This window comes from Mauremys reevesii, linkage group 5 (genome assembly GCF_016161935.1).
Source record: "Mauremys reevesii isolate NIE-2019 linkage group 5, ASM1616193v1, whole genome shotgun sequence".
Taxonomy (NCBI): Eukaryota; Metazoa; Chordata; order Testudines; family Geoemydidae; genus Mauremys; species Mauremys reevesii.
The window spans coordinates 54,735,537-54,747,882 of NC_052627.1; the positions used below are offsets into that span (position 1 = coordinate 54,735,537).

The 12,346-nt window shown below is 39.0% G+C and overlaps 1 protein-coding gene across 3 annotated transcripts in view; it reads left to right on the forward strand.

The window, feature by feature from the left end:
• Positions 1 to 11,885, forward strand: part of ABCE1 (ATP binding cassette subfamily E member 1) — a 29,114-nt gene extending 17,229 nt beyond the window's left edge. For all 3 annotated transcript variants that reach the window (XM_039539360.1, XM_039539359.1, XM_039539358.1), the window contains 11 exons: positions 131 to 227; positions 1,697 to 1,786; positions 2,450 to 2,571; positions 5,028 to 5,249; positions 6,288 to 6,347; positions 6,433 to 6,491; positions 6,660 to 6,770; positions 6,859 to 7,001; positions 7,098 to 7,220; positions 10,940 to 11,051; positions 11,347 to 11,885. In XM_039539360.1, coding sequence (XP_039395294.1) covers positions 131 to 227; positions 1,697 to 1,786; positions 2,450 to 2,571; positions 5,028 to 5,249; positions 6,288 to 6,347; positions 6,433 to 6,491; positions 6,660 to 6,770; positions 6,859 to 7,001; positions 7,098 to 7,220; positions 10,940 to 11,051; positions 11,347 to 11,394 — 1,187 coding nt within the window. In that variant the 3' untranslated portion in view covers positions 11,395 to 11,885. The remainder of the gene's footprint in view (positions 1 to 130; positions 228 to 1,696; positions 1,787 to 2,449; positions 2,572 to 5,027; positions 5,250 to 6,287; positions 6,348 to 6,432; positions 6,492 to 6,659; positions 6,771 to 6,858; positions 7,002 to 7,097; positions 7,221 to 10,939; positions 11,052 to 11,346) is intronic.
• Positions 11,886 to 12,346: the final 461 nt, after the last annotated feature.

A 12,346-nucleotide genomic window follows, 5' to 3' on the forward strand; every position in this document is an offset into this window, starting at 1 on the left:
ACATTATCTATGAGCAGGCTTTACAATACCTGCTCTAGCATAAACTTTGTCTAATTTGTTTCAAAGTAGGATATTTATCATCTTATTTAATTTACATATGCTGGACATAACAAATAATCTTTGTCACCAGATTTAACTCATCTGAAAGAACGAAACATTGAAGACCTTTCAGGAGGAGAACTTCAGAGATTTGCTTGTGCTGTCGTTTGCATTCAGAGGGCCGATATGTATGCTCCATTTACTTCTATTGCACCTTCAATCCCAAAAGGCTGTTTCAGGATTTGTTCTTAAATTTAGTGCTTAATATTAGAGTGCAGTAATTTTTATTTGTAGGGACTGGATGGCAGCACATAGAGGGGAACTTCTTTTGATGAAATGAGAAACGTTCCTGCATTTAACAGCCATATATTTTACCAGTTCCCCACAACTGGTGTCTGGGATTCTTTTATAGGAATTCTCATCGTTCCTTGCTCTTTCATCCACTCACACGTAGCAGAGACCTCTGGGGTTTAGGGTCTATCCAGGCCAAGGTTTAGTATTACTACTTGATAATATTCCTTCCTTGCAACCAGGAAATTACTGTTATGTCCAATGGCAGCCAAACAAGCTACTGCTGCCTCTGCTAATCTATCACAACTAAGATTCCCTTCCCTTCACGTATTCCCTTCCGAGTGGTACCTGACTCCTTGCTTTCCTGCTCTCAAGACCAGCTGATCAGAAGACTGGTGGTTTTCTGATTTGGAAGAAGTCCTTATTCCACTCTCTCTTAAAATTGGTATTTTTGCACTTTGCAGTGCATGTCCCAAGGCTGCTTAAATTTAAACTGAATTAGAAGTCATGGGATTGCTAAAATAGTTGACTTTCTAACTAACACTGTATAGTTTAGTCAGAATTTTTGGCATGGGGAATAGCTAATTTGGACTGTTTAACAACCTTACATGGTAGGTGGCAGTAGAATCAGGGACAGTGTTGAAGCACACTAGAAATTTTTTTTTCTTATATTACTATAGACATTTTAAAATATAACTTGGAGGGTAAATTTAGATGGTTTACAGCAGGGGTCTAAAACTCAATTTACCTTAGGGCCAATGCCAGTCCTCAGATCCTCCCAGCAGGCCAATAATGTCACTGAAGATGGTGTTCAGAAAAGAAAACATTTTATATTGTATTTTTTTATTTAGAATTTCTTAGAAATAATAAAACTGTCATACAACTTTATACAATTCTTCACCTGCCAGAGAGTTTTTAGTGTTTGCCAGACACCTGGCAACGCTTCAGTTCTGTCAGTTTGTTGATGTTTGGCATCAGTGACTGAGCAGTTGAAACCTTCAGGATTGCAGCAAGGTTTGCGTCGGATACTTGTGTTTGGTATTTTGACTTGTTTATATTCATTGTGGGGGGAAAAAGTGATGTTGCCTCCATGGCTGACTCTGCCCGGTGACTAATGATGGTACCTCTGTCCCTCTCCCTCAGCCAATGGGAGATGCGGGGGGCGGTGCCTGCAGCAGACATTGCCAGCAGCATGTCTGCATGCGTCACTCGTCCGCGGGCCGCAGTGGGGAGGTTCTCGGGCTACAGATGGCCCGCGGGCTGGGACTTTGAAACCCCTGGTTTACAGGTTAGATTTTAAGATGTTATCGAAATGGAAGATTAAAAATATATCTTCATTGATTATTTTCCCCTCTCTTTGGGATAGCTTCATGTTTGATGAACCTTCTAGCTACCTAGATGTTAAGCAGCGTCTGAAGGCTGCCATTACTATTCGATCTTTAATAAACCCAGACAGGTAAGTATAAATTTAACATTCTTAGATTTTAATGACATTAGATTGTAGTTCATAGACTGACTGACTCTTCAATCTCCTTGCTAATGCAGATTTTCTTATAGTATATTTTCTAATATGTTTTGTCTAGTCTACTTTTGAAGACAGTTCAACAGATTGCATTGTCAGGATTACTTTTTCCTTAGTCATCCTAAATTTTCCTTTTTCTTAATTTCACCCCAACACTATTTATAAATACACGTCTCTCTTCCCCCTTTCTCCCCCCCAGGATTTACATCCTCCAAATATTTGTGGTTTTATTTTCCCCCTGACCAAACTGTCTTTTCAGCTACTTTATGTAAAGAAGTTGTCAGCTCAAATGGAGAGTAAACTTCCAGAGTTGTTGCTCCCACTATCCATTTATTGAGCATTTAGCAAAACATTTGTACTGTGAGAAGTTTGAATTTTACTCGTATTAGCTTAAAACTAAGAATCCATATTGTATTGTTAAAATTAACAAAATATTGATGATGTCTTGGTATGTGAGACTAGTAGCAAAATCTCAAGTGTACTTATTTCATTTTATATCAAACTATTTTTTCCATTGACAGAAACAAAAACAAACATACACAAATCTCATTCTTTCTTTTGTAGAGTTTAACAAATAATTTTGGTTTTATTTTTCAGATATATCATTGTTGTAGAGCATGATCTGAGTGTGTTAGATTATCTCTCTGACTTTATCTGCTGCCTGTATGGTGTGCCAAGTGCTTATGGTGTCGTCACTATGCCTTTCAGTGTAAGAGAAGGTAACTCCTGACCCATGGGTCTCTCCAACCCTCATTCCTCTTGCCCTCCCAAAAAACCAAATGAGCAAGCACACACAGTGTGATAGGCATTGTCATTTTAAGCAAATATATCTTTTAAAATGCAGAATTTTAAAGCCTCTTTTTCTAAACAAAATGTGCTATGCATGTCAACATTAACTATTTAATTGCTGATCACTTTTATGGATGGAATAAATAAAGAGCTGGGAGTGAAGCCTATGGGGCGGTAGAAGTTGGAACTAGGAGCTGCTGCAGGACAGGGAAGAAGACTTGGGGTATGTTTACACTGCAGTTATACACCCATGGCTGGCCCACGTCAGTTGACTTTGGCTCACAGGGTTCAGGCTATGCTTCGGGCACTACCAAATTCATGGTCCATTTTGGTCAATTTCACAGTCATAGGATTCTAAAAATTGTAAATTTCATGATTTCAGCTACTTGCATCTGAAATTTCACGGTGTTGTAATTGTAGGGGCCCTGGCCCAAAAAGGAGTTTGGGTGGGGGGGAACAAGGTTATTGTACGGGGGCTTGCGGCGCTGCTGCTGGCGGCGGCACTGCCTTCAGAGCTGGAGAGCGACAGCTGCTCGGGAACCCAGATCTGAAGGCATAGCCACCGCCAGCAGCAGCACAGATGTAAGGGTGGCATGGTATGGTATTACCACCCTTACTTCAATGCTGCTGCTGGTGGGGTGCTGCCTTCAGAGCTGGGTGACCAGACAACAGCCGCTGCTCTCTGAAGTCAGCGCAATATCATGATACCTTTCCCCACCCCTATAATAACTTTGTAACACCTCACCCCTGCAACTCCCTTTTGGGTCAGGACTTCCAATTTGATAAACGCTGGTCTCCCCCATGAAATCTGTATGGTATAGGGTAAAAACACACAAGACCAGAGTTCACATCCATGATGTGTTTTTCATGGCTGTGAATTTGGTAGGGCCCTAGCTATGGGGCTCTAAAATTGCAGTGTAGATGTTGGACCCAAGCATCTACACCACAGTTTTACAGCCCATGAGCCTGAGTCAGCTGATGTGGGCCAGCCACAGATGTTTCATTGCAGTGTAGACATACCCTCAAAGGCCCCTGTGAGGGGAGAAACAAGGAGTGGAAATACTGGTGGTCCTAAGGTGAGCATAACTTCCTATTGAGGTATGCTGAATGTAATAAGGTAATTATTAACTGAAAGTTGAATTAGGACAAAGGTCATAGTCTAACATTGCTTTTTGTGCACAGCTTTCATTGACATCAGTTGGGGAGTTCTAGTATGTACCAATACTATATAGATAACCCTAAACTTGTACTCCAACCCACAAGCCATAATTAAAAATGCAGTTTGGCTTTCTCTCCATAGAATGAGTTTGATACCATGGATTGTTTGTTTGTAAGATAGAGATTTAAACAAAGGAGGGGGGGGGCACAACACCCTCCCTGCCTCCAAAAAACAATAGACAGGACACAGGTTGAGATATGAGTTCAGTTGAGCTGGCTATGCTCTGGAAACATTCAGTCTTGCATCTAGAGTCAAAGAAAAGTGATCTATATTATGACTATAACAGATGTAACTCCATTGACTACTACAATCAGAAAGCTGTGGAACAGTTGTCAGATTATACTGACTTAGCCACTATTGACCTGGGCTGAATTCAAGGCAATGAAGAATTGGAAACAACTAAAGGAAGATCTTTAGAGATTCAGGGCAGCAAAGATGAAAGTAACCTACTTCACTGAATAGTTACTCAGAATAGGGGAAGAGGGGCCATCTGGGGGAGCAAGGAGCAAACTTGCTTAGGAGCATAGCATCATTCCTGCCGTGCTTAGGAGGAGCATTACAATAAGGGAAGGCACAAACTCCTTTCTTGTCATTTCACTTCTACTATGGGGGTGTGGAGAGCTGTGAAACTTACAAGAATTATGTCAGTTTCAGTCAGCAGCTGCTGAGATTGTGGAGAGCCTATTTTGTTTTAGAAACACCATGTAATGGAGTTTCCAGGCCAATTTTTTTTTTATTTTTTAATTTCCGGTTCATGTGAAATGTCAAACAGAAAGTTGGTTAACAAAACCAGTTTCCAAAATGTTGAAATTCCCTGCGAACTGGGTTTTCTGAGTGGTTTTAGGTTTTGTTTTGTTTTTCCCCCTAGCTCTTGAGTCTTACTGCGGTGTAAATAAAATGCATTGTTTATGTATTTGAGATTTTACAGTTATTCTAATAGAGGTTGTAAAAAGTTTCATTTAACTTTGCTACATAATTTCCAATTTCTTGCTAATAAATTATTCAACAAGGACTTTTAAGTCTAACATGCCACATAGGACACAGGACTTTAGTCATTATCAATCCCTGGTCCATCTGATACTTACAATCAAGGACTAAATGTCCATGGAGTTTTAGGGGTTTTTTTACACATGATTTTACTAATGTAGCTCACTTTTTTTCTCATAGGCATAAACATTTTCTTGGATGGTTACGTTCCAACAGAAAATTTAAGATTTCGAGATGCATCTCTGGTTTTTAAAGTGGCTGAGACAGCTAATGAAGAAGAAGTTAAGAAGATGTGTATGTATAAATATCCAGGAATGAAAAAAAAGATGGGAGAATTCGAACTAGCAATAGTAGCTGGAGAATTTACTGACTCAGAAATCATGGTGATGCTAGGGGAAAATGGTGAGTATTCTCCTATGTAGAAATTAGTGAATCTAATGTGGTGTGCTAAACACTATTAAAAATAAGTCTGTGTGGTATTGAGGTCAGGATCCAGGAAAATAAAAGAACAGTATCTTATTAAAAACGGTGCCTTTGAACAGTTCTGATATTGTGCACATAATCTAAGAACAGATCTTCCTTACTAAATCTAATGATGTTTCTAGTTGTAAACGTACCCTATTTAAACACATTAATGGGAGTACTGCTGTCAGTCTGTAATAGTACCTCGCTCGTATGTAGTGCTTTTCATAAGTAGATCACAAAGTGCTTTACAAAGGAGGTAAGCCTCATTATACCCATTTTACAGATAAGGAAACTGAGGCACCGAGCAGTGACTTGAGTAGCCGAGCAGGGAATAGAACCAAGGTCTCCCGAGTCCCAGTCCAGTGCTATCCACTAGGTCACTGCCTGTAATGCAGTGCATACCCTGCTTCTCAACTCCAAACAACCTAATACACTGTCTCTAATACAGACCTGTTAGCCAGTCCTACAAAGAAAGTTGAACTTTTATTACCACTGCATAAAACTGTGTACAGGAAAAATAGCAGTTTTTGGGCAAAGGGTTATCACCCTAAGTTCCTTCTAAAATGTTCTTTCCATGTGGTGTACTGTATGTAATACAGAGATTGTCCTATGGACCAACTCTCCTGTTTATGATCCTGTGCTGTTCCTACATGCGTAGGAACTACATTAGTGACTTGGATGGGAAAGTTTTTTAAGAAGTTTTTGTGATGCAGTTTAACAACTGGAAATAAGAATGAGCCCCAGCATCATGTGACTGGCCAGCTCTTTAAGATCTGCAGCAGGTATTCACTGAACAGAGTACAGACTGCTTTGAGAATTCCCATTTTTATAAACATATGTATATATAAAGTTGCACTTATTTAAACATGATGCTATTGAAGGTATTAAAGAAAGCTCCAGAGATTAGTTAATAGACTGCAGCAATGACAGTCTAAAGTAACGTCCTATATATAACATGAAACTTTTGTTTGTTAGGAACTGGCAAAACTACATTTATCAGAATGCTTGCAGGAAGACTTGCACCTGATGAAGGAGGTATTGTTTAATGTATCAATTTGAAGCATATTTTGACAATTTTATTTTGGTGGCCATTGTTTTGACTACATAATTATATTTATAGGTGAGGTACCAGTTCTAAATGTCAGTTACAAGCCACAGAAAATCAGTCCTAAGTCCACAGTAAGTTTAGGTTCTTTGTGTCACTTACACTTATGTTGTGTATATATACATTTCCAACATAAATCCTGTCTGCTTTGAATTTAAAAAACACTATATTTAAATATTTTAATCTTTTTACCTTTCCATGGTGCAGTGAAGCAAACTAAGTAGTCACTTTGTCTTGAATAGGGAAGTGTCCGTCAGCTGCTCCATGAGAAGATCCGAGATGCCTATACACACCCACAGTTTGTGACTGATGTAATGAAGCCTCTTCAGATAGAAAACATCATTGATCAAGAGGTATTAACCCACTGAGACATTTGACATATTTTTTATGATTCTTTAATGCCCACAATTAAATATTGTTAAATGTTATTACTCCTAACAGGTGCAGACATTGTCTGGTGGTGAGTTGCAGCGTGTTGCACTAGCTCTCTGTCTTGGTAAGCCTGCTGATGTCTACCTAATAGATGAACCTTCAGCATATTTGGACTCTGAACAGCGTCTAATGGCTGCTAGAGTTGTCAAACGGTAACGTGTACACATAGGACAGGGAAAGCTTTCATTAACTTTTGTTGTTAAAGGTTTATTTCCAAATATCTCACAAATATTTTTGTTCTATTTCAGTTTCATTCTCCATGCTAAAAAAACAGCCTTTGTGGTAGAGCATGACTTTATCATGGCGACCTATCTAGCAGATCGTGTCATTGTCTTCGATGGTATTCCATCCAAGAACACACTTGCAAACAGGTAACAGGCTAATGTTAACTTTGTCCTTAGTTATCTTAGAAAAGATCAATGTATAGAACTAAATTATTGTCAATATTTTTACCATTAATTTGTATAGTACCCCCCAAGCAACTAGGTTCACTGCACAGCAATCAAAATAAATTGCTATCTAGAAAACAGCAATATACAAAAATCTGAACACATAAATAGCATCAGTGTAAATAATAAAAAAAAAAAGTACTATGGAGAAGCTAACAACCTCTGGAAGAATTATTTTCAGATGTTTTTTTACAGGTAGGAAGGAATGAGCTGAGGGATCTTTTTCTAGACACGTGAGCAATAAGGTGTGTGAAATACAAACCAAATGATAAAATACCGCATACCTAGGCAAGCTTCTGAAGTGTAACACTGTAATTGGAAAGCTCTTAAAATGTGGCATGCTGATAAAGTTGTTACTTAGTTCCTATAAATAACTTCTGGTGCATTTTGATATCAACAATATGCATTGAATTAGGCCTGTCGATTTAATGGCAGTTAACTCACTCTATTAACTCAAAAAAAAAATCGCATTTTTAATAGCACTCTTAAACAATAGAATGCCAGTTGACATTTATTAACTATTTTGGATGTTTTTCTAATTTTCAAATATATTTATTTAATTACAGTACAAAGTGTACAGTACTCACTTTATATTTGATTACAAATATTTGTACTGTAAAAATGATAAATAGTTTTCAGTTCACCTCATACAAGTACTGTAGTGCAATCTCTTTATCATGAAAGTGTAACTTACAAAGGTAGATTGTTTTGTTACATAACTGCGCTCAAAAACAAAACAATGTATAACTTGGGGGGGGGAGAGAGCTCAGTGGTTTGAGCATTGGCCTGCTAAACCGAGGGTTGTGAGTTCAGTCCTTGAAGGTGCCATTTAGGGATCTGGAGCAAAAATCTGTCTGGGGATTGGTCCTTCTTTAAGCAGGGGTTTGGACTAGATGACCTCTTGAGGTTCCTTCCAACCCTGATATTCTATGATTAGTGTCTATGAGTCTACTCAGTCCTACTTCTTGTTCAGCCAAACACTAAAATAAACAAGTTTGCTTACATTTTGCAAGAGATAATGCTTACTGCTTCTTATTTACAATGTTACCTGAAAGTGAGAACAGGCGTTCGCATGGCACTTTTTTGTAGCCGGCACTGCAAGATATTTACGTGCCAGATATGCTAAGCATTCCTATGCCCCTTCATGGTTTAGCCACCATTCCAGAGGACATGCTTCCATGCTGATGACACTTGGGTTTTGTTTTTTTTTTAAAGTTGATTAAATTTGTGACTGAACTCCTTTGGGGAAAATTGTATGTACCCTGCTCCGTTTTACCTGCATTCTGCCATATATTTCATGTTATAGCAGTCTCGGATGATGACCCAGCACATGTTCATTTTTAAGAACACTTTCACTTCAGATTTGACAAAATGCAAAGAAGGCACCAATGTGAGATTTCTAAAAATAGCTATAGCACTCAACCCAAGGTTTAGGACTCTGAAGCACCTTCCAGAATCTGAGAGGGACAAGGTGTGGAGCATGCTTTCAGAAGTCTTAAAAGAGCAACACTCCGATGCGGAACCCAAACCACCAGAAAAGAAAATCAGCCTTCTGCCAGTGGCATTGGACTCAGATGATTAAAATGAACATGTCAGTCTACACTGCTTTGGACGGTTATTGTGCAGAATCCATCATCAGCATGGATGCATGTCCTCAGGAATGGTGGTTGAAGCATGAAGGGACATATGACTCTTTAGCGCATCTGGCATAAAAATATCTTGCGATGCCAGCTATAACAGTGCTCTGCAAACATCTGTTCTCATTTTCAGGTGACACTGTAAACAAGAAGCGGGCAGCATTATCTCCTAAACAAACTTGTTTGTGTGAGTGAGTGGTTGAACAAGAAGTAGGACTGAGTGTACTTGCAGGCTAAATTTTTTTATTTTTGAATGCAGTTATTTTTTTCGGACATAATTCTACATTGTAAGTTCAACTTCAATGATAAAGAAATTGTACTAAGCAGTGGTCACCAACCCGTAGATCATGATGGACTGGTCAATCCTGGAGACTCTCCCAGTCGATCGTGATCTCCAGCTGCTAAAAGTCCAGTGGGGCAGCAGGGCTCCCTGCTGGCCTTGGCCCCATGCCCTTTCAGCCCCAAGGTGTATGGCTCTGCACTGTCCCTTTGTAGGCACCACCCCTACAACTCCCATTTGCTGCAGTTCCCCATTCCCAGCCAATGGGAGCTGCAGAGGCAGGGGCTGCAGAGAGGAGCAGTGAGTGGAGCCACATGCCCCCACACCCCGGGGAGGGTGCTGGCCGCTTCCTCCAGGAGCAGCGTGGGGTGGGGCAGGCAGGGAGCCTGCACCCCAACTCCTAGCCCTGAGCCCCCTCCCGGAGCTAGCACCCTGTACCTCTTCCTGCACCACAACCCAGAGCCCCCTCCTGCGCCCCAACCCCCTGCCCCAGGCTTAGCCCAGAGCTTCCTTCCACACTCCAAACGCCTCAGAGCCTGCACCCCCTCCCGAACCCCAACCACCTGCCCCACTCCAGTGAAAGTGAGTGAGGATGGATGGAGTGACCAGGGTGAGGCTTTGGGAAATGGGTGGGGCCTCAGGAAGGGACAGGGAAGATCCTGGGTTGCACTTAAATTCAAAAAGTGATCTTGTGCATAAAAAGGTTGGAGACCACAACAGTACTTGAGAGGTGAATTGAAAAATACTATTTCTTTTGGTTTTTATAGTGCAAATATTTGTACAGTGCTCACTTTATATTTATTATTACACTTTGTATTTTTATAATTTAAATCAATATATTTGAAAATGTAGGAAACAAACAATAGTGAAATGGTATTCTATTAAGTTTCATTAATCATAATTAAATTTATTAATTGCAATTTTTTAATTGCTTGACAGCCCTACTTTGAATGACAGCGAATTTATTCAGAGAAGGTATTAGGAACAGCCATACTGAAAATCTACCTTTTTAAACTAGCCCAATTACATATAGTATTTAAAACGTATAATATTGAGCCAAAACTATCAGTGGTGCCACTGGACTATGAAGATCCTAATAGAGCACTCAAGGATGATAATATGCTGGGGCATCCAGCACCTAATTCTAAAGTGACTGGACTTTGTTTTCTATTTTTTTCTGATTATATTTAAACATAGCTTTTGCTGGGTTACCCGTGTGTTGTCTCTTGAAATATTTTTTTTAGTTAACTTGATACAAAAGATGAGTGAGTTGTATGTTCCTATGTTCAAGTGTTTACAACAGAGCTGAAATTCCATGTATTGTTATGACTGTCTTACTTACAAAACAAGATAATTTGTCCATCCCTATGCCCCCCCGTTACTTTTTACATTGTCAACGTGGACTGCACTAGCAAGTATAGTAGGAGGTGTGGACTGTTGACAATAACTGAAGTCTTTATGCTTGTATTAAGACTAAGAGGACAAATGCTACAATATTCAGATTTAAGAACCTGAAGGGTGGGCCTGTAAAACCAGTTAGGAATCCAAGTGGAATTGAAGGAGCTTGAACCCTCTGTAAACCAGGCAATTTATTTAGCTGCCTAACCTCTAAAGCTTGGTTGAAGCTTAACTTGAACCCTGAGTAGACATCATGCGAGGTGTACTAACTCATATTTGTGCACCACTTAATCCCCCCCTCTCTCTCTCTTTTTTTTATTATATAGTCCTCAGACTCTTTTGGCTGGTATGAATAAATTTTTGTCTCAGCTTGAAATTACTTTCAGAAGAGACCCTAACAATTTCAGACCAAGAATAAACAAACTCAATTCAATCAAGGTAAGAAACTGCCTTCGAGCAGGTTAAACACAATTTTTATCTAATAAAGTAAGAGCCTGAAATATAAGTAATGAAGTGAAAAATAACTTGATACCTTCTTTGTACTTTGCTGCATAGCGGGCAAAATGGAATTAAGATGCAAAGTCAAGGTTGCTGGTCTTAATTATTTTTACCCCCCAAATTGTAGTACTTGAATTTATACTTTATTTCAGCATGTCAAATTTAGTTTGTCCATGAGTTTTCTAAATGGGGAAAGTATGCTGACTTATGGGTTTGGTTTTTTTTGTTTTTAAAGGATGTGGAACAAAAGAAGAGTGGAAACTACTTTTTCTTGGATGACTAGCAGGAATCTGAGAATCTCCATAATCAGTTTATAAAAATGCAAATGGAAATCTGAACACTTTGTTATATAAAAACACTTAATCAGGTTTTAGAACACCCCTCATTCTGGAGCTTAAAATATTATTGCTATGTGTAACATCAGAAGCCAGTAGAAGTGTACATTTTAGTCTGAGCAACAGAAACTGCCACTCTTTCTGTATTTTGGTGATATGGTCATATTTTCCATGTAACTTTCCAAAACGGATATCTGATTGTTATATGAATAAACCTCCAGCTGTTTCAAAATTTAGGGTAGGTTTTCAGTCTAAATGTAACTTATTCACATACCAAATGCTGACCAGTGTTTTTCAATTTTAAAAATCTTTGAAAGCTGTTTTCTGTACAAGATGAAGGTTTCAAAGAATGTCAAGATATAGAAATTGCTCTGATTTTAAAAGCAACTTTGACACACTCTGGCTGGGGGTTTCATAAATAAATATCCATCTAAAAATATGGTTCTTGTCTTTGATCACCCTAGGGTACTGCTTGATCATTTTCTAAGTAATGTACACATCCTTTGCTGTTTTATAGAAAAAATTACTTGTAAAGTACATATACAGTGAGTTTTCAAATACTTTCAGTGCTGTTATCTTTCAAGAGATCTTATCTGAAATGTTTATTGATCAGTCTCAATGGAGTCATTTAACAAGTCTTACTCCCCTCTAAACATCATCTGTTACTTGTGGTACAAGCAGGTTTTAAAGTACAGGAGGTAAGGTTATGTTGCTCAATAAGACTCATCTAATTCACAAAAGGAATGAACTGGTCCTCCTCACTGGCATCTTATCTAAAGCTGATAGGAGGAGCATAAACTTGTAAAGGATGTGGTATGTTTTTTGCTCTCACAGCAGCCGTAAGAAAAACAGAAGTACCAAACTGCATTGGCTGAGGAAGCTTAATCTCCCATGTTGAAG